This window comes from Perognathus longimembris, chromosome 2 (genome assembly GCF_023159225.1).
Source record: "Perognathus longimembris pacificus isolate PPM17 chromosome 2, ASM2315922v1, whole genome shotgun sequence".
NCBI lineage: Eukaryota > Metazoa > Chordata > Mammalia > Rodentia > Heteromyidae > Perognathus > Perognathus longimembris.
Window position 1 is genome coordinate 87291844 of NC_063162.1, and position 25143 is coordinate 87316986.

General features: G+C 40.2%; 1 protein-coding gene across 4 annotated transcripts in view; it reads left to right on the forward strand.

The window, feature by feature from the left end:
* Osbpl3 (oxysterol binding protein like 3) overlaps nt 1-25143 on the forward strand; it is a 175249-nt gene that overhangs the window by 77541 nt on the left and 72565 nt on the right. For 2 of the 4 annotated variants that reach the window (XM_048339667.1, XM_048339669.1), the window contains exons 3-6: nt 16308-16424; nt 16950-17003; nt 17516-17629; nt 24529-24696. In XM_048339667.1, the coding sequence (XP_048195624.1) occupies nt 16308-16424; nt 16950-17003; nt 17516-17629; nt 24529-24696 (453 nt within the window). Of the gene's footprint in view, nt 1-16277; nt 16425-16949; nt 17004-17515; nt 17630-24528; nt 24697-25143 lie in introns of all 4 variants that reach the window. The other 2 variants (XM_048339668.1, XM_048339670.1) reach the window with 2 other exon arrangements.

Sequence of the window (25143 nt, forward strand, 5' to 3'; positions counted from 1 at the left end):
TTTATGACCACTTATTGGTACTGAATTTTCTCCTTTTATTTCTCTAATGGGTTGAGTGGAACAGAAAAGATGGTCCAGAGGAATTAAGAGGAGGAAGAAAAAAGTGAAACAAAGAACAGAATAATTAACTCCTAAGTCACTGTCAGGTAATCATATGTTCCTTTTTGGTTTTCTTACTAATAAATCAGTTGGCAAGATTTGCTGGTGCTCCACCAGTGGCAGGAAGTGCACATTAATCATTCGGGTCCTTCCTTTTCCACTAGGTGGGGGAGGGGCCAAAGGCTTCCAAAAAGCCAGATTTACAGCCCAAGTGGTCTCTGAATCTTTTCAGCACTTCTGGTCCTGTTGGTGGTTGTCTTTATCCTGTAGGAAGTGCTGGCCTAAGAATTCACCCAGCAAACTTGCTTCCAGATTTGGAAACCACAATCAGGCAGCTTCCCACCTCAAGCTGTCCACATGGTTGTGACTCAGCAGCAACATGGGTCTCTGTATGAACATGGCCTGGGACAGGGCGCAGGGAGCTGGCCACCCACACATCTGTGATTCTAGGCAAAATAGAGTTTGCTATGGTTTGACATGTTGGGGAGCCTCCAAGGTCTCCTTGAGAGGAAGCTTTTTTTGTTTTTTTGCTTTTTTGTTTTTTTGCTGTTTTTCTTTTTTAGCATTTATCTGGAAGGTATGTCAGAATTATACACATGAATATATATGAACATATACTGGAGTTTATATCATATATATCAGGGTATATAAATATACGAGTGTGCGCGCGTGTGTGTGCGCACACACACTTTATTTATTTTAAAAGACTCTCAACAGTGACTAACTGATGTTCACAGCAACTAGCTGATGTTCCACAGCTCCCTAGAGCTCTGTGTTCATGAGGATGACTGTGTTCATACGCTCTATCAGCTTTGCAGGGGTTTCTTTCTCTCAGTCCAAGGTCTGGTCACAGCCCCCTTTGCCCCTAGAAACAATCATTATTCCTTCCATCCTCTTTTGATCAGGGCATGAATCAATGAAGTAGCCAGTGCTGGAATCACCAACACTGGAGTTGTTCAGTGACATTCTCATTTCAATAGTAAGAAACACTTCAAAGTGTTGTTTGAAACCTGTTTTTGTAGTGTTTGTTTTGTTCGAAGTTGTATCATAAAAGGTAAAGGGGTTTTCCCAGTGCATTAATCCTTTCTCATGTTGAATAGTCACTCATTTAGCAAATTATTGTCTTTTATGTTTAGTATCTTCCACTTCAATTATATATGTATATATAGTATATGTATATACACATTATATACATATCTATTATACATACATATTATATACATATATACACACATATGTATATTTATTGTGTATGTATATAATATTGCCTTATAAATATAAATACTTATTTCTTCTGTGGCAGAGAAGGTAGAGAAATTAATATGATAATTTCACTTTTAGCCCAAGTTTGGATTTTTCAGGGGCCATTTTCTTAGCGCATCCACACTTTCATCTGTATAAAAAGGAAATGTTTTGACCCAGGCTGCCTGAACTATTCATCCACCTCATCCCTGTAGCAGTCCACAGCCACGCTGCTTGAGCTGGCTCTGACTGCTTCCGCCCTGAGATCTGTAGCTGAGGTTGGGTTCCTGTGGAGTTTCACACTTGACAGCAACTGGGGACACAGCCATGCCTATGTGTTTTTTTTTTTTTTTTTTTTTTTTTTTTTTTTTTGGCCAGTCCTGGGGTTTGGTCTCAGGGCCTGAGCACTGTCCCTGGCTTCTTCTTGCTCAAGGCTAGCACTCTGCCACTTGAGCCACAGCGCCACTTCTGGCCATTTTCTGTATATGTGGTGCTGGGGAATCGAACCCAGGGCCTCATGTATACGAGGCAAGCACTCTTGCCACTAGGCCATATCCCCAGCCCCCTATGTGTTTTTGGTTGCTAATTAGAATAGTGGTAACCTGTTTCCCACTGGAAAGTAAAGGCTAAGTACTTGCAACTTCAAGATTTCCATGTAAGAGACTTAACTTGAGGAATGTTAGACCGTTACTGAAGCCATCTGTGCAGTAGCACTCTTGTTTTGAAAATGCCATTTTAAAGTAGTTTTCAAGCTGCTCCACTCTTCCTTTCCTTCAGAAGGGGTCATCTCATGTTGACTTGATCAGCATTGTGTTGGTGCTAGTGTTGCTCATGTGCATTGGAATGACTATTTAGAGCCTCATCTTCTGTTTGTTTCCCATGATGCTTCTCTCTGCATTCATCTGTCTACACACACCTCTTGAGCCACAGCAGCACCACTTCTGGGCGTTTTCTACATATGTGGTGCCAGGGAATCGAACCTAGGTCTTCAATGTATAAGAGGCCTGCACTCTTACCACTAGGCCATATACTCAGCCTTGCATACACCCATTTAGGGATGTGCTGCTCCTATCTCCCACCTCTGAGTCTAGAGCCAAGTCTTACATTTTCAGCAAGGGCTTCTCCTTCATTATGAGGCTGGAATATCTAAGGTCTATCATCAGGCCAGCAGACATTAAAGTCCAGGTCCATTTTAGAGGCTCCTCTTGCTTTTCAGCAAGCAGATATCAAATCCCCCTTTCATTCTGGTGTGGGGACCTTCCTTCTGTGTAACCTCTTGAGCCTGGCTTGAGTCCCAGTCCTTTCCTCCAGACAGTTTCAGCCCTGTTAGTCCAAAAAACTAGGCTTGCAAACACCTCTGTCTACAGTATACCTTATATTTCTACTTTTTTTCTGATCTAGAAACAAAAGATAAACACTTTTTTGACAGTCTTTTCCAGCTTAATAGTAGTATAATATATATATAATATAGTATAGTAGTATATACATATATATTATACTGTGCTGTTACTTTGTGTTACATTGTGAAATGATCACAATCAAATTAATGTCTCTTATCTCACATAGTTATCTTTCTGTGTGTGTGTGTGTAATAAAACATTTTAGATCTACTCAGTAGCAAATTTTAAGTGCAACAAAATTTGAGGTACTCGATTTCCTTATAGGAAATGGAATAGTGTTTACATCCAGCCTATGAAGTCCTTCTTTGTACTTAAATTATCTTTAGATTACTTAGAATGCCTATATAATATAAATATTGCATAAGCAGTAGTTATACTCATGTTTGAGGACTAACAAAAAAAGACCACATGTTTTTACAGTTTTCGTCAACCAACTCTGGTTGTTTGAAGCCATGGATGCAGAACTATGGATACAGAGGGCCAACTACAGTAAAGCACTGTTACTTATCTATAGTCCCTGGATTTCACATCACATCTCTAGAACTGATTTTCCTGAGCAACTGCAGTATTGTACCCTTGGACAACATCTCCCTATTTCTTCCCACACTCAAGTCCTTGGATGCATCATTCTATTCTCTATGACTTCAGCTATCCCAGATTCCACATACAAATAAAATCACATGCTATCTGTTTTTTTCTCCCTTATTATTTCAGTTAGCATTGTGTTTTCCAGTTTTACCCATGTTGTCACAAATGGTAGATCATTCTGTTCTTAGAAGCATATTCCTTTTCAAAGAAAATGAAGTGTGTGTGTGAGAGAGATAGAGACAGAGAGAGAAAATGAAGGGTGCATGTATTATAGTTTGTATATATACTACATTTTCTTAGGAATTACTTATTAATTTTTTTATCATGCAGATCTGAAAAGAGCCTCTGGTGTTCGGATGGGGTAGGGGTGGCTTAAGTACAGGGCACCAAATGCTTGGATTTAAAACATCAACATGGCTGAAAGATAGTCTTCTAAAAACATTTTCCTTTAAATTCTTATCTCATACAGCCAGATGATGGTATAGGTTTTTGTACTTCAGCCATACTGGATTTCCTTTAGTTCCTTAAACTAAGTTTGCCCTTGTTTGTTGAATTGAAGTTGGCCTTCTTATTTCAGAACGGCTCATATAAAAGTCTCATTTCTGTAGATGTAGATGTAAATATTCCCTATCCATGTATCTGTTAATAAAGCTTGCTTTCTTAGGAATAAAATGAGAACTAAATGAAATAGTAAATATGAAATGTTGGGCTGCCACACATTCAGTACATGTGGATTAAATTAATGAATGAATCTGCACACAGTTGTTAGGACAAGAGTTTGCTATTTATAAAGCTCTGTAGATACATGAAGTGGGCTAGGGGAAATCTTAAGTAGGAGGGAGAATTTCTATTTTAAAACCTATATGAGTAATTGCAATTTCCTTTTTGTCTTTTTTCCCCACCACCCCCTTACCTTTCCTGCCTAGAACATTTGAAGTAGCACATTTCAGAAGCTAGATGAAGCTCAATAAAAATGAATGAATCTGGCTTGTCTTTATTGACAAAGTTTGATAGTCCCGAATTTCATTTCTTCAGCCACCACTTCCTATTCCTAAAAAGTCAATGAGAAGGTGCAGGACAGCTGTACATACAATTACAAGCAAGAAGCTGAGTGACCACAAAGACTATAGGTTGCAAAGAAGATACAGGCTTCATTCTTTTATGTGTTGTTAGCATTAGGCATGAAAGTCAGAAATGAGAAAATGAATCTGCAAAAATAATTGAGCACTGCTTCCCTCGTAATTGTAGGAGATTTGAAGTTCTGTAAGTCTGTTGCTAGGTCAGTCCCCATGCAGTTACAGAGAACATCGTTGTCACCCTATTGGGCTAACCTAAAGAGGCATTTGAGCTCTCCCAAGGTCACCTGATGAGAGTTAATTTATGCAGGCTGTTAGATTACTCTATACTCCAGAGAACATAGCCAGGCTGGGCACAGTGCCAGAATCCATAGGACAGGTGAGTTCAATGGAGGAGAATTTGCCACGTTTTGAATAGTGAATTAAAGCTATTTTCAGTTGTGTGAGTAGTGAAAATGCTTAGTCTCAAGCTGAGTATGGTGGTACTCAGGAGGCTGAGGCAGGAGAATTGTGAATTCGAGGTCAGTAGTCTGGACTAGGTATCCAGATGCTATCTCAAATAATAGTGCAAAGAAAAAAGGAAAATGCTTAGCCCCATATAGTTAGTTCTCTTACCTTATCAGCTGCCTTTTAAGTATTGTACTGAATCAATGCCACAAACTGGTTGGGGAGGAGTGGTCTTAGAACTGCACTGATTGAATCGCATTGTTCAATGGCAGTGTATTAGTATGCTTACTGAAGTAGATTACAGTGCCTAAAGCTGAGGGAGTGATTTATGAAGAAGAGGTTTATGTATTTGGTTTTAAAAGCTGGGAAGTCTACGAGTGTAGTGTTGGCTTCTGCTTGTTTTCTTCTGGGGCTCTTATGCAGCTCAATTCATGGAAGAAAGTGGAAGAGAAAAACTAGGAGCAGTCTTGTTTACCCCACCTGTTCTCTGTGGTTATCTCTATGACCTATTGCCTCTTAAGGTCCCCACCTCACATCACTTTGAAAGGAGACAGTCCATATTCAAGCCACAATGATGGTCACAGAAGGACAGCAAGCAAGACCTATGGGGCCAGATGGCCTGGGTTGGAATCTTGGACTGTTGATAAGCTCTTGACAAGCCTTAGGAAGATTACCATAAGTCTTGATGCCTTGGCTGCTTATATTATCCACATTACTTAATTAGAACTGCATCTAGAAAGTATTATGAAAGTGTGTAACAATCCACTTTCTAAACTAGGGAGGTCCCAAGAGTCCTCAACCTACCCCATAGGTGACTGCTTCCCTACCTTATCCTTCCAGCTGGGAGGCAGGTAGTGCACAGGGCGACAGCTTGGCTATGTTTAGATTGCACCGCGAGGAAGAGTCAGCAAAGGCTCTGGGAGTTAAAAGCATCTAGAGGCATCTGTATAGCTCTAAGTGCCTTTTCATGCTGTCCTTCTGGGTCGCAAATCAATCCATGAGGTCTGCATAGTGTTCCATGCTGTGGAAAGAAAATGTGGCCTAGAGATATTAGCTGCCAAATTCAGAATCACACAGCTAATGAGTAGTAGGCACCAAGCCACTGTCTTTTTGGAGAATATTCCATTTGCTTTGATATTCCAGGATGTCTTCAGAAATTAGTTCAAGTTCTATGTGCCCTGAAAAAATGATTCTTTGAGCAAACCTCCATCAGGAGCCTCTGAATGCTGAGAACAACACAGATGAAGTAATCAGCCTCCTATTCCCTATTGGCCTGGAGCTTTCTCTAGTGATAAAAAATTAACTATGTTTCTGTCTTCATTCTGCTCACTGCCTCTCCAAATCCCCAAATGCCTGCACTGGAGCTTGAACCCAGGCCTTAGGCCTGTTTCTTAGCTTTTCTTCACTCACAGCCGGTGTTCTACCACTTGTGCCACAACTCCACTTCCAGCTTTTCACTGCCCAGGTTAACTTCAAGCACCATCCTCAGATGTCAGCCTCCTGAGTAGCTAGGGTTGCAGTTGTGAGACACCAGCATCCAGCTTTTACTGTCTAGCCTTTTACCTCCTTTCCTTATTGCTGACCTTTTGGCCATTACATCCCAGAGATGATAAGGGCTGTGGTGAAGACTCGGTTCTTAATACATTTCCACACTGAGTCAGTCTTATAAACAAGCAAACTTGATATTCAAGAAGGTTAAAGCATCAGCTAAAATGACATATTTGCGTCATCAGGGTATCTTTGTTCTTCTCCATGTCGGCAAAGCACAGATAGCTCCATTTTCCCACTCAGAAGAGCAGAAACAGAACTCTTAATATACTTGAGGTAGTCGCTGCACTGTCTGTACTACTCTGCAGTTCCAGAATAACAAGTCACACATCTATTTGGGTGCATTTTTAAAACATTAACTTGATAAAAAAAAAACCACATGAGATGCCTTAGGAAAATAAAACATGTTTCTTCATGGTGGAAAGAGGACACAGTAGAAAACACTGGCCCAACACAACACTGGCCCAAGTAGTCTGATTAAGAGCTCATCTTACCAGTATGCAGCTCCAGAATGTTGTCAAGAAGCTCTAGATGCACATGTAGGCTGAACTGACTCAATAGTTCTTTCATGAGAAGAAGATAGACCTAGTTAAGTATATGGTGATACTAAAATGCTGTGAGCCCAGAAATGACTGTGCAAGAAGCATAGCAGAGGCAAAACCAAACACTTGTAGAATAATCTGGTATTCCATTTAAATAAGCCATCTGCCTAACCAATCTAGTTCAGCTGTTTCCCTCTACACCTATGCCCAAGCCCAGGTGAGTCCTATTCCTGTCCCATCTGTCTTTTGAATTAGCCTGAGTAAAGATAGATCCACATCCGAGTCTGTGAATGTTACTTTATAGGTAATTAAGAATCTTGAGATAAGAGTACTTGCATTATCTTAATGGGCCCTAAATTCACCAACAAGTGTTTATAAAAAAAAATTTCAGAGGACATTCACACACAGACTAAAGGAAGATACCAGTAGGAAAAGAACCCAAAAGTGTAACTCCCCATAAACATTCAAAATACTATTTATCACAAATTCCAGGAAATGGAAACATTGTTGTTAGTAGTGGCAGTCCTGTCATGTTGTTGTATGTGCATTTTTTCTCTTTTTTAACTTTTTAGATTTGGCAATGCAGAGGGTAGGGCCACAGAAGGGGAGGGAGAAAGAGGGAACAAATGCGATCATGCATTCAGTATGTACTATTTGGAAAATGGAAAATGAACTATGCAACTTGTGGGAGGGGATGGGAGGGGTAAACTGGGGGAAGGTGGAGGAAAGGGAGACATTGTCCAAAAGAGAAATGTATGCATTACCTGAATTATGAAATTGTAATCCATCTGTACACACCTTAATAACAATAAAATTGCATTTTTTTGACGCTCCAAGTTCAAGCCCTAGTACCAACACACAAATGGAAGGGAGAGAGCAGTGATGGAAAAGGTTTGATCAAGATATAGGATACCTATATATGGAAATGTCAGAATGAAACCCATGTATAGAGCTAATTGATTTGAATAAAAATGTGAAAAAAATTGTCTTAATCCAGAGGATGAAAACAAAGGAGAAGGTGGAGGCAGGGATTTCCTGAAGTGATGTGTCTACAAGCCAGAGCATGCCATGGAATGCCAATAGCCATCTGAAACTGCAGAGCAGTTTCAGATTCTTAGAGGACTGAATCCTCTAGGAATTCTGGGAGGCAGTGTGGCCTTAGATTGGAGGGGTGGGGGAGGGGAGGGCTCCAGAACTGTTAAGAGAACAAACTTCCAATGTCATGAGCTAACTTCTTGAAGGTCATCACTTGGCTTTATGTCTTTGTATCTCCAGTTCAGGTGCTGAGTGGGAGATCTTTGAGTAGGGACTGTTCTCCTATTGAGAAAGTGGGCTGTGACCTGAAATGTACCATACTCAGCACCCTCCTCATTCCTTCTTTGGATAAAGTAATTCTGGTCTTAACATGGCACTGGGTTCTCATTAGGAGAGCCAGCTCTACTATGAAAACAACCCACTGCTGATTTGGATCAAAGCTGTAGGACAGGTTCATGCTGCTGAACTGAAATCTGGTGCTAAACTTGTCTGTGAATGTGTCTCTATTGTGATTGAAAAATTCACTCTCACCCTGGAAAGGTTGTTTTGGGCTTATAGTGACAGAAAACATTGTTGCCAGCTTGCCCTGCCCTATAAGAGCCTGGGTTTCCCTGAGGAACCTAAATGCCCTATGATTGAATGTAAATATGTTTTATTGGAGTTCAGAGTCTGCAGGTCTCTCCAGCACTTAGACATCAAAGGGCAGGGCCCTGCAATGTGCCAGGAATCTTTTAATTAAAAGGTAATAAAGAAAAAAATATTAACATGGTGCTGAAAGATAATAAGGAGACAAACTGTTCCCACCTTCTCACCCACTGCTACTCTACTCATGAACATCTAGATAGGAGAGTGTTCATCCTTTGGTAGAGTGAGTTATACAGATGTCCAGTCACTGGTCTGGCTGTCACTGTGAAGCTCTTATAGAGATCATGAAAGGGACATTGAAGAAAGAAAGCCCTCACACAACTTTGTGGCCCAAAGCAAACAAATCATTTCACTTAGATGCCTCATCTCTAAGGTGAAACAGTTGGGTAGATGACCTTCATATTCTCTTTTAGACTCTGAAGTTCAAAATAAACATACCATTAACTGAGGTGGGGAGGGGATGGGGAAGCCAATCATTGTAGGAATCCTTGAAGTGGGGAGAGGGGGAGTCTAGAAGGGACCTTAGAGTCCCTTGAATGGATAGTGTTCTCCTGTTATGGTTGTCTCTTTGTCAAAGGTAGGCTTGTTGAGTCTGGAGAGACAGTTATATGGGGGTGGGGGGGAGGGGGCTGAAGGTGCTCCAGTGAATCCTAGTGGGTGTCAGGTAAAAGGATCTGTGAGTGATCTCCATACTCATCCACAAATGGGTCCGACTGGTTAGTAGCTTATCATCTTGGACAAGCTACTTTGGAACTCCGGTGTTTTCATCTTTAAAAGGAGGATAGCTAGTTATTTTTCCTGTCTTTCACTTTTTTTCTCCTCTGATTTATTCTCTGTAGTCACTGTTTCTGATTTTGGTGCCCTTTGTCTTGTATATAAGTTTATCTGATTTGGGGAAAGGAAGGGGAATCACAGAAACCATGCGACAAAGGGTGAAGCAGTGTAACAGCTGTACTCACTAGAAACCATGTTGGAAATGAACTTTACAACTTGATGGGGGAGAGGAGCTAGAGAGGAGGGAAAGTGGGAGAAAATGAGGAGGTGGGGTAACACTGTTTGAAAAGAAATATATTCATTACCTTATTTATGTAACTGTAGTCCCTCCGTATATCACCTTTACCATAAAATAAAAAGTTTTTTAAAGAGAGGATAGTCATACTCTGATCATACAATCACTACAGGCACATAGGAAGTAGTTCTTGATTTTATTACTACTGTCATTCCCATGATAATGACATAAAACGCAGAACAGCATTCATCATTGGGGGGGGGCAGGGGGAACTCCAACTATAGTAGTAGCTCCAGCTGTTATGAGGCCTCTGTTTGCAGCACAGAACATTCGCAACACAGAACATTCGGTGGAGGGAACATGCACAGGTTCATAGTTTTAAGGAGCTTGATACCATTAGGAGAATATTTAGCAATCTTAATAACTTCCAAATATATCTGAGGAACCTAAAAAGTACCAAAGTAATTGCCCATAAATGCAGTGAGTCACCAATAGGGTAGAAAGTCATTTATATGTATGTGAAAGATTTTTTTAATGTTTTAATTATAAAGCCATTTGTGGTCAATATATTTATGATAAACATTTATTTGGAAACCCAAGATGGGAATGACCACAGATGGACTGATAATTGACAGCTCACACATTTTGGGTTTGGGTTTGTTTTTGTTTTTGTTTTTAAACTCTTTTGTCTTTGACAACCACTGGCAATGAGTCATTTTCTTCCCCTCATCTCCAGTGCTTTCTCAAGCTTTATCCAAGAGTCTTTGGATCCATCTTTTTGGGTCCATCTTTTCTCATTATCTAAGTAATGGAACCAGTGGTTTTGTTCAGTGACTGGCAGGATACTAAGATGGGAAGCATTTAGGAGCCTGCTTTACTTCTCAGCCCTGCTGTGGGTTGGTGAGCCACATCTCTGTGTTTGATGGGAATGGGGAGTGGGGAGAAGGACAGGACAGTGCCCATTCACAGATGATGGCTGCTGCTCCTCTACTAGCTGTCAGAATCAGAATGGGTTTTCTAATGCTCAGTCTCCTTTTGTCTTAAATCTTTTCACTTAGCCCCTAAAGTCATGGATTGTACATCAGATGATTACACTGAAGCTAATGCAGCTCTTTGGTATGGTATTCCTTTCTGATAAAAGATTTAGGTAGAATTTCAGAGCTCATTTATTGTAACCTCCCTCTCTATCTTGGAGTTCCCGCTCTGGTGATTCTTCTAGGTGACCATTAGCCTCTTACAAAACATTCAAATTCTGGGGGAATTTGCTTTTTCTCAAAGCATTTTTGCCTTTTGATAGTACTGGTTATCAGATAATCAGATAATCCATTCTGTATTCAAAGCTGGAATCTGAGATCTATGGCTACCCTCTGTTAGGTTTGGTTTTGTCCTTAGATTCTGAGTCAGATCCCATCCTGGTCTTCAAGAATGTGCCTACTCTCTGTAGCAGCAGCAGAGTCAGAATCCCAGCCCCTTCAGATTTCTGAACTGAAATGTAAATTGAGACAAGTTCTCTAGGTCCCAATGTATGCACATGACAGTTTGTGGAGCACTGGATTTCTCATCATATACCATTCCTCAGCCCCCAACTAACTCCTCCTCCTCCTCCTCTTTTGCTATCAGGACCTCTGATATCCAGAAAAAATCTTAGGTGAGAGGAAAAAAATTGTGTAAGGCAACAGTTACAGTGACTGAAATCTTAAGTATAGAATTAGTCTGACATCTGTTAAAAGTTGTCGTTCTATTAATGGGAAATCTGTTGGTAAGTAATTATGTGTGTCCATAGTACAGTCATGGAAGAAAATATTGATGATTTTTAGCCTTTCTTGATAGGCTTTATGAGATTACAAATGCCTTTGAAATTGTTAAAGATAGATTAAATGATGCTACATGTGGTTTAATGCTCCTTGTGATTAAAAAAACAACAACAGACTAACTAAAGAACCTATTCTTTAGTTATGCTAGGTAGATATGGCCCTAACATTTCCCTTGCAACACTTCTCAGCTATGGGAAGAATAAAGTTCAAATCATGTTCTATTCCTGACATCACTGCAAAGGTCAGTGACTGAGAATTCAGCATCTGAGAGGAGCGTAAAGATGTGTACTGTGCAGACAGCTGTGCTGGAGGGAAGTGCTTGCAATTCACATACTCAGCAATATGGAAATGAACTTGGCCAGCTCATGTGTATGAATAAATGCTTAGCTGCTTTTCTAACCACAAAGCGGCTTTCTATCTTTGGCACGTTTAGAAATTCAGTAAAGCAGAATGAATTTAACACCAGATGACAGTGCCTGACTGTCTTTGGTAAAGTTCAGGCAACAGCCTTAAGAAGTTTCTTACCTCAAACTCTGTCATATTTCTTTCCATCGAACCTTCATGATGTCCTTTCAGCCTGAGAGCCACAAGATGAGACATTGGCTAGCCATGCTGGGCTAAGTCAGCAGGGCCTACATTTCTTCAGTGACCCAAATCCATTAAGTACTATGTCTCAAGATGTTCAGCACAAAGTACAAGCTCTAATTTCAGATTATCAGATATGTGGAGGTCTGCAGAAGCAACTTGCCCGGACTTTGTTCCTTTAGTCAAGAGAAAGTGCCATCTCAAATATTCCTGAGAACCGAGTCACTCTAATTCAGTCTACCTATTGAATCACTACTCCTCTGTCTTTACATTTTTTCTCTAAGTATTTACTTAGGGTCCTTATTTTCTCAGGATTAAGATTATAATAAAGGACTGGGGGCATAGCTCAATGGTAGAATATTTACCTAGTAAGCAGGAGGCTCTGGGTTCAATTGCCATAATAAAAAAGAAGGCAGACAAGGAGAAAGGAAGAGGAGGAAAGAAAGTGGACACCACATGTTCCAGGTGCCAGACTAGGAGCTACAGGATTTAGTGTTTGGGTTTTGGTCTTGCTTTGTCCCCATTCCTTTTTGTACCTTCTTTTCTCTCATTTGGAATGAGAATGTTTACTTTTACTTTGAGCTTTTGTGTGTTGAAAGGATGCAAATAGATTTTTGTTTGTTTTTTATATAGAGGCTGAGTGTCACTAAAGACTGTATGCTTAGACTTTTGACCAATGTTGCAAAGTTTTGGAGATCCTTGGGGAAAGACTAAATACATGTTGCATTAAGAGATGTCCATGGGGCCTTTTAGGTCTAGAGAGTAGAATATTATCCAAATATGAAATGTTCCCTATAGACCTATGTGTTAACTGTTTGGCTCCCAGAGGGTAGCACTATCCTGGAGGTAGTTGAAACTTTGGAAGGTGGAGCCTAGCAAGAGAAAGTAGGTCTCCGAAGGCATGACTTTGAATGTTATACCTGGTCCTCACTCCTTTGTGCTTTCCTTCTTATTTGCCATGAGGCAAAGGAGCTCTGCTACCTGCAACCACTGCCATGCTGTTCTTCCCAAGCACATAAGCCCAAGCAACTATGGGCTGAATCCTAGGAAACTGAGCCAAAAGAAAATCTCCTCCTATAAGTTGTGTATATGAGGCATTTTGTTCCAGTGATGAGAAAAGTTACTGATACAATCTTTACGATTGTTTAGGAAGAAAATACCAAAACACTAGGGGATATAAATTAAAAACAGAAAACACCTTGTGCATTAATTAAATGCTAAATTACCTAGCAATAGACATCAAGAATAGTTTATATGAATATATATGGCTAACATGGTTTGGGTAATTGAGGATATTTCAAGGAAGGAAGTAGAAATACAACCAAAAACTTGAAGAATTTATAAGGGCAGAAAAGATTAGGAGAAGATTCTGAGAGGCTGGAACAATATGAATAAACCACAGAAATGAAAGTACATAACTAGGATTTCATATTTATTCTCATATTGCATGAAGGATGGGACACAGCGGATCCTGCAGTGGTTGTAGGAACACCCATCGAAGCTCAAAGAAGACTTGGAGACAAAAAGTGCTGCAGAAATGAGACTCCTAATGACTGTCTGCAAGACTTGGTGTCTGATGGGCAGTCATACCCTAAGGATTTGCAACAAGAAACTCATTCCCTAATGGGCAAATCCATCCCTTGTTCCTCAGTTGAGTACTATGGGATGAACAATCTTCTCAGACCTAAGTTTCATTGTTTTCTATTGGGTAATTTTAATGTATGCATCTTTTAGGGCTGGTTAGAAAGGAGTCTTGTCTTCACTCTGTTTTGTTCTCTTATGGCACAAAGGCTTTTGGGGCATGTGCTGTCTGACATATACACAGTTTTTATTTACTTTCTCATTTGATAGTGGTCCATCCTTCTCTCTTGCTTGTTGGCCCCCTTCTGATTTGAAGCAGATTTTCTGTTCCCACCTTTGGTTCTAGAGTTGCATAGCCTTAAAAGGAATAGCCCAGAGAACCAGCAAGTTTAGATAGGACTGCCAACCCTAGCATGGGGGCTAGGAAGCTGGAAGGGAATATTTGGATGTGTAACCCAGAAAAGGCATTGGCTTCAGTGCTTTCTTTCCCAACCAAGGAGCAAAAAGGCCCATTCTTTCTTAAATACTGAAAATCTGACTTTTCTAGCTTGGCAACAGCTCTACAGTTCTAGCCCCAAATAGAAAGTAAAATGAGGCGAACACAAGGCATTTTATAGAGGGGGAAACGTATAAGCCCTTTTTGGCTTGTTTACATGAGGGCCCAATAAATCTACTCTCATTCTCTATACCCTAGATTGGCTCATTGGAAGGAATCGTCTAGGTCTCAGAAATTCAAGTGCAATCTTGTTGTAACATGAATCTTTGAAACCAGTTTCTAGTTTAATTCTCTTTTCCTTTAGACTACAGCTATGATCTCATCCAGTTCTGTAAAGTATGCAATAATAGCTAACCCCTCTTGGCATTTGTACTGAGCACAGTTGAAGGTACTGAGCAGATGGGCGTGATTGCTTAGTATTAGTGCTCTGCAAGTTGCCTTCTGTTTGAAAGTCTTAAGACAAACAAATCCAAAAGGCTTGATCCACTTAGGGTACTTTCCAGAGGATTTGGGGGCCTTGAGTTTTCATTTAATGGCAACAGCATGTAAGAGCTGACTTTTATAAGCATGGATGTGTTGTCTAATTCGTAAATAGTCTTTTGACCCAATGATGCCGGACACACTTGAAATGCATAGTGCCAGGTTATAATATTCTAAGAACATAAATCTGTTTGCAGCTTTGTTTCAGAGCTAAGCATAGACATTAGGTTAGGATTGTGAAGACATCAGATGTAAACTAAGCTCAAGAGGCTGCTATCTAGTAAGTATGAAAAGACTTCCTGTGTATTATCCTAAGTAAGTAGGGAGCATTGGAAAATAAGGTGGAGACCAGTGGAGTTCCTTAAGGAGGAGAAAGTTTTAATTTGACAGCCTTAAAAACTCAAATTTAAACAGGTAAAACAACTTGTAATGCTTTGAGAAATGACTTTCTGAGCCAAAATAAATTTAAGCTGTATGTGTGTGTGCGAGTGTGTGTGTGTGTGTGTGTGTGTGTGTGTGTGTGTGTGTGTGTTTTCACATACCAGGAAGTGTAGCCTTCTATCACTGAACAACATGACTTCTCCAATTGCTGTCTGGGTATAACTGAGTGACTGAATAATTAGTAATAAAGGAAATCCCATTCAATGTTACTTCTTTTTTTTTTTTTTTTTTTTTTTGGCCAGGGGATTCTCCAAATAAAATCTGTCCTTTTTTTTCTATTGAATAAATCTCATTTCACAGCTGCAAAGGTGGTTTCAGAATTCTATAATTTATATTCAACTCCATTCAGACTGAAAGGGAATGAGAGATACAGCAGATAGATCTGTCAGGTCATTAGAAAAAGAGTTCAAGTGTTGATATAGGAGACAGCTCTTGTTTCAAGAAGAGCCCATACTGAATTGATGACAGCATGAAAAGGAGCCATGGAGGACTCCTTGCTTTCCATGCCCTCCCTGGTAGACCATACCATGAGTTTCCTAGGACCCAAGTCTAACAGCCTCAGAAGCCTGTGCCTGCCTTGCTGTCCATCTGAATGTCTGCTTCTGCCTGGGGCACCTGTCTGTAGGCTTGACCCGTGACTCCAAGTAGGGAGTTAAAATGAAATCTTGGCCAAAAGAAAGGGAGGGAAACATAGCCTTGAGAGGCTATCGCTTTAATGTTTCAAGATTTCTACCACATAAAACCTAGAATTTGAAGATAATTATTGATGATGTCATTATTTCAGGTGATTTATCACCTTTGCCAATTTGTATCTAGCCTCATAACTTAAAACCAGTTCAAAGTTAAAAAAACAGTTACACACACACACACACACACACACACGTACATGCTTACTCCTATCCTGTCATCTAGCTTTTGGTTGACATTCAGACTAAAGTCTAGTAAGTGAACAGTAGTTGTGTGGTGATGTGAAGGTGAATAAAAATAGAAGCTGCCATCAGATCCTTCCCTTCAGCTGTGCTTGTCAAGGCTGAAACACCAAAAGTGAGAGAAACAGCCTCTTCTGAAACAGAGCTCAGCAATCAAATCTGATCTCACTGAAGTACAGCATTAAATCTATAGAGTCCAGGGACTACATAGAGATTACATTTGAATTTCTTCTGCCCAACAAAACCCACGAGGCTCTCTATCCTGGATGGATTTTCTGACAGCATGAAGCATTTCTTAATGTTGTGATGTTTTTTAAAAGATAGACATTTAGACTCTTTTGTTGGAACAGGACAGCTGGGAAGTGGTGGAAGGACTGAGAGGAGAGATGAATTACACCCAGGAGCCACCTGTGCAGAAAGGATTTCTGCTGAAAAAGAGGAAATGGCCCTTAAAAGGCTGGCACAAGGTAAGACATTAGCATTCACTTCTTTCTGGGCATTCACTATGTCCCACTCAGTACCTGATTTGGGGGCATTTATCATCATCATTATCATCATCATCATCATCATCATCATCATCATCATCATCATCACCATCATCATCACCACCACCATCATCGTCATCAGTACTGGAATTTGAAATCAGGGCCTTGCCCTTGCTAGGCAGGTCCTCTACCACTTGAGCCAGGCCCTAGCCATTTTTACTTTAACTGTTTACAGACAGGTTTTGTATTTTATAGACTGTGATCTTTCAAGATCTTTCAACTTAAGCCTCCTATATGGTTATCATTACAAATGCATGCCATCATGCCCGCCTTACTAGTAGAGATAGCCTCTTGCTAACTCTAGCCTGGGCTGGCCCCAAACTGCTTTGTTCCTTATCTCCACTTCCCTAGTAGCTGAGATTACAGGGTGTCTGGCCAAAATTGAACACCAAGGGAAAGGATGTTTCAAATGGATCACTGTAATGAATTATATCTTGTTTCCCACAGAGATTCTTCTACCTGGACAAAGGAATCTTGAAATATGCCAAGAGCCAAACTGATGTAAGTGTTGTTGTTGGTCCACCATGCTGTTGAATTTCACAGGGAAGTTTCCAGCTCAAGAGGTAGATTGCATAGTCTAGGGCCACAGTGCTCTGAGGATAATGATTTCTCCAGATGGGACATTGGTGCTTGCTCTGTATTGTCCTGGGTGGAGATTCTTTCTGGGCTCCATTCACCCTTCAGGTGAAGGTTCAGGGAGTCTGCCATTCCTTACTGTCTCTTCTCAGTGAATTGGGACACAGACACTAAATTTAGTGACAGTCAACCCATAGTGGTTGCTCTCCTGCTTCTCCTCACACTACTACACTTCTACACATTACTTGGTTTCTCTGACTGTGAAACAAGGAAAGGCCCCTTTCCTCCCAGAGTACAGAAATCAGTATGGGCCAAGCACTTAATTCAACACTGGGGTGCTAAGTGCTCCATGAGTCATGGTGTTTGCACTTCAAGTTAGTGCTTGTGGAAGGTCAGGGGGAGGAGGTCATCAGTCCTTCACCTCTATTGTCCCACAGATCGAGCGGGAGAAGCTACATGGCTGCATTGACGTGGGGCTGTCGGTGATGTCTGTAAAGAAGTCATCCAAGTGCATAGATCTTGACACAGAGGAGCACATCTACCACCTAAAGGTGAGGCTGCTGCACAGGACAATCTCTTACACTCGCAGCATTTTCATGTGTAATGTTGTTTTGGTTTTACTTGAGAAGGAGATTTTACTATGCTGCCCAGATTGATGTAGAACTCTTAGATTGGTGAGCCTCCTATCTCAGCCTCCCAAGTAGCTGATTCCAGGTGTGCAACTTTGTTCCTGTCTTTGTTGTTACTTATTGTGCGGCTGATGGTGTCATTTGGATATCTGGCCAGCATGTAGCAGACCTTCATCACTGTAGAATCCCTAAGGACAATCTGTGGCATACTAGGCTGTGTCTGACATTGCCTCAAGGTTTCACACCCTGTCCTCTTATCCTCCAAATAATGACCCCTCATCCCCCAGTAACTGTGATATAATAATCAATAACAAAAGCATCTCCATGATCCTAAGTTTTGCTAAGGCAGTGATATCTGCAGTAAAGAACCATTTACCATACTTTAAAATATCTGAAGTATTTGTTCTATGGGTCCATGTCTTGCATCTTTAACTAAATTTTTAGAGATTCTGTTAACATTCCAGTATTACAGTGAAATGTCCAGGACTTTTCCCCTGAAGTGAGAAATCTGCAAATAGTACCTGTCAAGTCTTTTCACCCTCTTGCTCTCTTCTATGAATATAATAGAGAAGGAAAAGCATGAAGCATGACATCCAGAACTTGCATGCTTGCATACTCCATGCTGAGCTTTGGCCCATCGCTTAATGTATGAAAGTCTGTATTTTCTCACCTCCCAAAAAAACAAAAGAAGAAGAGAAAATTATTACAGTGCTTGTCTTGTAGAACTCAAAGTCCGGTCCTCTCTAAGTTCAGTAAGTTTAGATAGTGCTTAGGATGATTAGCTGGTACCTGAATGTGAAGAATTAATTGAGAAAATATGACTCTGTGTGTGTGTGTGGTGTGTGTGTGTGTGTGTGTGTGTGTGTGTATGTGTGAGAGAGAGAGAGAGAGAGAAGGGAGGCGGATATGTGTGTTTATAGTATGTATGCTGGTACTTGGGCTTGAACTCAGGGCTTGGGTGCTTTCCTTTAGCTTTATCTCTCAAAGGCTAGCTCTCCTTCACTTGACCTGAATCATAGCTCCACTTCTGGTTTTTTTCGAGTGTGGTTAATGGGAAATAAGAGTCTCATGGACTTCAAACTATGATCCTCAGATATCAGCCTTCTGAGTAGCTAAGATTATAGGCATGAGCTAAGACTGTTTTCTTACTTGGGCAACTTTCATGGTGGGGAAGGGGGCTGAGGGTTAGGAATGTAAAATCACGAGACCATGAGCTCCAGATCTAAATATGCCACTGTCTTCTCAGTAGCATGTGTGCAGTAGAGAGAAACATAGCCTCACATGTGCATGTGGTTGCTTAACTGGGTTTGGGAGTCAAATGTGCCATGCCTCCTAGTCTAGCCCTGAACCTCTAGTTTAGTTCATTGTGTAAAGCAGAGTTTTAGGCTGGGGGAGGTGACACTTACCTGTAAACCCAGCATTTGGGATGTAGAAGCAGTGTGATCCCCAAGTTTAAGGCTATCTTGGACTACATAGCGAGACCCTGTTCAAAAGAACAAAAGTGACAATAGCAAAAACAATCCTAAGCAGAAAGAACAGTGCTGGAGGAATTACAATACCCAACTTCAAGCTGTATTATAAAGCTATAGTAATAAAAACAGCTTGGTATTGGCACCGGAACAGGCCTGAAGACCAATGGAACAGAATTGAAGACCCAGAAATGAACCCACAGAACTACGCCTACTTAATCTTTGATAAAGGAGCTAAAACAATAGTATGGAAGAAAGATAGCCTCTTTAACAAATGGTGCTGGCAAAACTGGCTCAACACATGCAACAAACTAAAACTAGATCCTTATATATCACCCTGCACCAAAATCAATTCCAAATGGATTAAAGACCTCAAAATCAAAACAGACACCCTGAAAACACTAAAGGAAGGAGTAGGAGAAACACTTGGTCTCCTTGGCACAGGATGGAACTTCCTTAACAAAGACCCAGAAAGGCTACAAATCAAAGAAAGGTTGGACAAATGGGACTGCATCAAACTGCAGAGCTTCTGCACGGCAAAGGACATAGCTCGCAAGATAAACAGAAAGCCCACAGACTGGGAGAAGATCTTTACCGGTCATTCAACATACAAAGGCCTCATATCTAAAATATATGCAGAACTAAAAAAATTACCCTCTTCCAAAACAAAACCGCAAAGAGCCAATAGCCCCCTCATCAAGTGGGCTAAAGACTTACAAAGAGACTTCTCTGATGAGGAAATGAGAATGGCCAGGAGACATATGAAAAAATGCTCTACATCACTGGCCATAAAAGAAATGCAAATAAAAACAACATTGAGATTCCATCTCACCCCAGTAAGAATGTCATATATCAAGAAAACTAACAATAACAATTGTTGGAGGGGATGTGGCCAAAAGGGAACCCTACTTCATTGTTGGTGGGAATGTAAACTGGTTCAGCCACTCTGGCAAGCAGTATGGAGATTCCTCAGAAGGCTAAATATAGAACTCCCCTATGACCCAGCAGCCCCACTTTTGGGTATCTATCCAAAAGACCACAAACAAAATCACAGTAATACCACCAGCACAACAATGTTCATCGCAGCACAATTTGTCATAGCAAGGATCTAGAACCAACCCAGATGCCCCTCAGTAGATGAATGGATCAGGAAAATGTGGTACATATACACAATGGAATTTTATGCCTCTATCAGAAAGAATGACATTGTTCCATTTGTAAGGAAATGGAAGGACTTGGAAAAAATTAAACTAAGTGAAGTGAGCCAGACCCAAAGAAACATGAACTCTATGATCTCCCTTATTGGGAATAATTAGTACAGGTTTAGGCAAGTCATAGCAGAGCATCACAAGGCCCAATAGCTATACCCTTATGAACACCTAAGATGATGCTAAGTGAAATGAACTCCATGTTATGGACACAATTGTTATATCACAGTTGTAATTACTTTCAACCCATGTGTATCTGTAGCTTCTATTATTGATGATGTTGTTGTATCACCTTCCTGTGGTTGTACCTACACTATCTCTGTAATCTTATCTGAGTATATTGGAAACCATGTATACTGGTATTAGAACTAGAAAATTGAAAGGGAATACCAAAATTGAGAGACACAGGGTAAAAAAAGAAAAACAACTACAAAAGTAATACTTGCAAAACTGTTTGGTGTAAGTGAACTGAACACCTCAGGGGGGGGGAAGGGGGAGGGGAGGGGGGAGGGGGTATGAGGGACAAGGTAACAAACAGTACAAGAAATGTATCCAATGCCTAACGTATGAAACTGTAACCTCTCTGTACATCAGTTTGATAATAAAAATTTGAAAAAAAAAGAACAAAAGTGAGAAAATAAAGGAAAGGAGAAAATAGAATCAGAATTTCTTTTTATTTGTATGCATACTGGGACTTGAACTCAAGGCCTTGCACTGGGCAGACAATCTGTCACTTGAATCACACCCATAGCTCTTTTTCACTTTAGTTATTTTTTGAATACTGTTTTGCCCAAAGACATCCTTGGCCAGTGATCTTCCTCCCTACACCTCCCTATAGCTTGAATTACAGATGTGAACCACCATAGCTCTGCTTATTGGCTGAAATGGGGTCTCACTGGCCTTTTTTTCCCCTGGGCTGGCCTGAACCTCTATCCTCCTGATCTCTTCCTCTTGAGTGGCTGGGGGAAGAAAAATCAAGGTTTCTTAGTCTGGTATTGGTGACAATGTAAGATGGATAATTCTTTGTCGTGTCTCAGACATTGTTGGATGTTTAGCAGCTTTCTGTCCCTTTGAATGCCAGTACTTCTCTCTTCTAGTGTGACACCCAAAGAATGTTTCCAGACATTTCCAAGTTGACCCCCCTATTCCCCAAATCCCAAGTAAGAATAGAATGATCATGTGCAGTAAAAGAAGAAAGAAGGAAAACTAACCCTACTGCTACCTGAAGTCCCGTTTCAGTGCTCAGTCTCTACTGGGATAAACTAGTTTAGGTGATGAGTCTGTGATATGCTTCCATTGAGTGTTCATTATGTACCCAGACATGGACAGGAACTTACATGCTCTTCTTTATACGTTATTCTAGTTATCAAAGTGCAGATAATTATTAATTGCTAGTTTTTAAAAAAAAAGTTAGAATGTCTTAAGACATATTGAGTACTAGTATAATGATGAACAGGTTAATACTTCTGCGTGTGATTCACTTTTAATTCTGTTTGGGGTTGTTTTGGGTTTTTTTTTTTTTTTGCTTATTGTGGTTAGCTGAGGTTCTACTTAGTAGTATCAGAGCCAGACTCTCTTTCATACTCTCTGTCTCTGTCTTTGCGTGTCTGTCTGTCTGTCTGTTTGTTTTATGAGACAAGAGCTTGCAATGTAGCCCAGGCTGTCCTCTGATTTGCTATGTAGCCTGGGCTGGTCTTGCATTCTCAGTCTCTCTGCCTCAGCCTCCCAAATGCTAGGAAAGTAGGTATTTACTACCACACTCAAATCCATTCTTTCATTATACAGATAACTGACTGCCCACCCAGTTTCTACTTCAGGAAAGTTGTTTTATTGAACAACTTATTACCAATGAGTTGAGGTAAATGCTCTGGGCACTGATTATCAAGGGCCACAAGTGGGTCAGTACAAGGATGACACAAGATTCTGGTAAAGTTACTCTTCACCATATCTGGGAAATGTCATGCATTTCAGGCGCATGATAATGTAGAAAGACAAATAGGCCTATGTCTGTGGGTCTGAGTTTTCCTGTAAATGTCATGTTAAATAGCTCTTGGAGGAGGAGGAGTCTTAAACCTTCCAGGAATTTCTAATCCACACAGAAGTCTCCCTCACAATTTCTCACCCTTGATACTTCTGGGCTTAAGAACATAGCCCTGTTCTCAACCAGAGCCAGAGGAATGAGTCTTTCTGGCTGGGCCTGCCGTTATTTGGAAAGTCAACTTCCCAGGCTTCCTTTTGGGTTGTTCTAAATTGTAGCTTCATTTGGGTGCTAGTGGCTCAACTAGCTCCCCAGGAGGCTGAGATCTGAGGATCACAATTTGAAGCCAGTCTAGGTGGACAAATCTGAGAAACTTATCTGTAACCATCAAAAGGCTGGAAATGGAGATGTGGCTCAACTGGCAGAGCACCAGTCTTGAGTGAAGGAGCCAAACAAGAGTGCAAGGCTCTGAATTCAAGTTCCAACACACACACACACACACACACACACCCCAAATAAATTGCAGCTTCACAAGTCTCTGTGTCCTATGTATAAGTTTTTATTGCTTTTCACTTTGAAAATACTGACTTGTAAGAAACATCTGCAATATAGAAATGCTTGCTTTTCAATATTCTACAAACATTTGACATTGTTTTAATAAAAATTATTAGACACAAACATTTGTTATGCAAATTAGAAATCATCATCACTCATGTTTGGAGACCAGAGACAGTTGAGTGTGTATGATGATAGTAATGTTTTATAATGCCTTAGCACATTTCTTCCTTTTTTGACACTAGGAAAAATGCTCATTAAATAACCTTTATATTTATTAACATAAACTTCTCAGCAGGGTATTCTTGCCAGAGTCAGTGAACAAGGTGAAATATTTTAGGAAGAATTTACTAATTCCTTCTAGTTCAGAGAAGATCGATCTGAAATATCTGAATTATAAAATAGTTTCAATAGGAAAATAGTGCTAACTACCTTCAGTGAGGATAGAAAAATCAAGGTCCTGAGTCAATATTGGAGCTGTTTTAAGAGACATAAATATCAAATTCAGTTTATTGTTTAATACAACTGTTACTGTCTTCTTTTCTTAAAAATAGCATAGCTAAAACATAGAGCTCACCTGTGACCCAGCAACCCCACTTTTGGGCATTTACCCAAAGGATCAAAAGCAAGACCACACTAAAGCTACCAGCACAACCATGTTCACAATTTACCATTGCTAAAATATGGAACCAACCCAAGATGCCAGATGCCCCTCAGTAGATGAATGGATCAAGAATATGTGGTGCATATACACAATGGAATTCTATGCTTCTTTCAGAAAGAATGACATTGCCCCATTAGCAAGGAAATGGAAAGACTTGGAAAAAATCATACTAAGTGAAGTGAGCCAGACCCAAAGAAATACAGACTCTATGGATTCCCTCATTGGTAATAATTTGTATATGTTTAGGGTAGTACTAGCAGAAGATTCAATGGCTATGTTCATATGAACATATAAGATGATGCTAAGCGAAATGAACTCCAAGTTATGGAAATAAGTGATTTATCATTATTGCTGTTATTTTCAATATACTATGTGAGATTATGCCTTTTTCTTTGGTTTTTCTTCCTATGGTTTTACCCCTAATGTCACTGTAACTTATTTTGGTATCGTGGGTATTGTATATACATTTATTAGAAGGGAAGGGAAGGGGAACATCAAAATGGAGAGACAAAGGGTAAAAGATGTACCAATACAACAGAAATACTTAAAAGACAATATGTTGTAAACCAACTGGACAACTTAGGGTGGGGAGGAAGGAAGGTGGAAGAAAAATGAGTGAGGACATAACAAGGTTGATAAAAATGTACTAACTGCCTTACATATGAAACTGTAACCCCTCTGCACACCACTTTGACAATGAATAAATTAAAAATGATAAAAATAACATAGCATTGAAACTTCTCAATGAAAACCTAAATATACATTTATAAAGATCATTTTTACTCTACCTCCTGCCCAGATTTCTTCCTGTAAAGCACAGGAACTGTTTCTACATTTCTACATGTGTCAACTTTAAACAAAGCGTGTCAGGAATGACCTCAATTTGATGAATAATTGTTCCCTTCAGCAAGTGACTCTTTTCCTTCTTTCAATTGACCTGGTTTTAGGTGAAGTCAGAAGAAGTCTTTGATGAGTGGGTGTCCAAACTCCGTCACCACAGAATGTACCGTCAGAATGAGATTGCCATGTTCCCACGTGATGTCAATCATTTTTTCCCTGGGTCCACTGTCCCAGACTCGACATCAGGGGTGTTTGACTCCATTTCCAGCAGGAAGGTAATGAATGTTTTACAAATACCGAGTACAAAAGAAAGGGGGTGGCTTTGTAGCAGGGAGGTCCATGTTGAGAGCAGAGTCTAAGGAAAGTTTGTAGGGAGGGGCAGGTATATAATTCAGCTTTTTGCCCAATAAGTCAGAATCAAGACCAGGTATGATAGCTGAGGAACAGTTTAATAGCCCTGAATGACTATTTACTGAATGTCTAGCTTCTTATTGATCAGATTGATTTTTTTATCACACACATATTTATATAAGATAGCAAGATATTTCCAAACCTGTATATAATTAATTTGGTATCACCATTTGGCAGAGGAAGAATATAAACACTGTCATATGAGGCATTGTAATCAATCTGGAAAAGCCAAAGGTGTTCAGGTCTCTTGTGGGTGTTTTGATAGGAGCACATGGCAGATGACATTAATTAAGGGCTAGCCCACCCTGTTA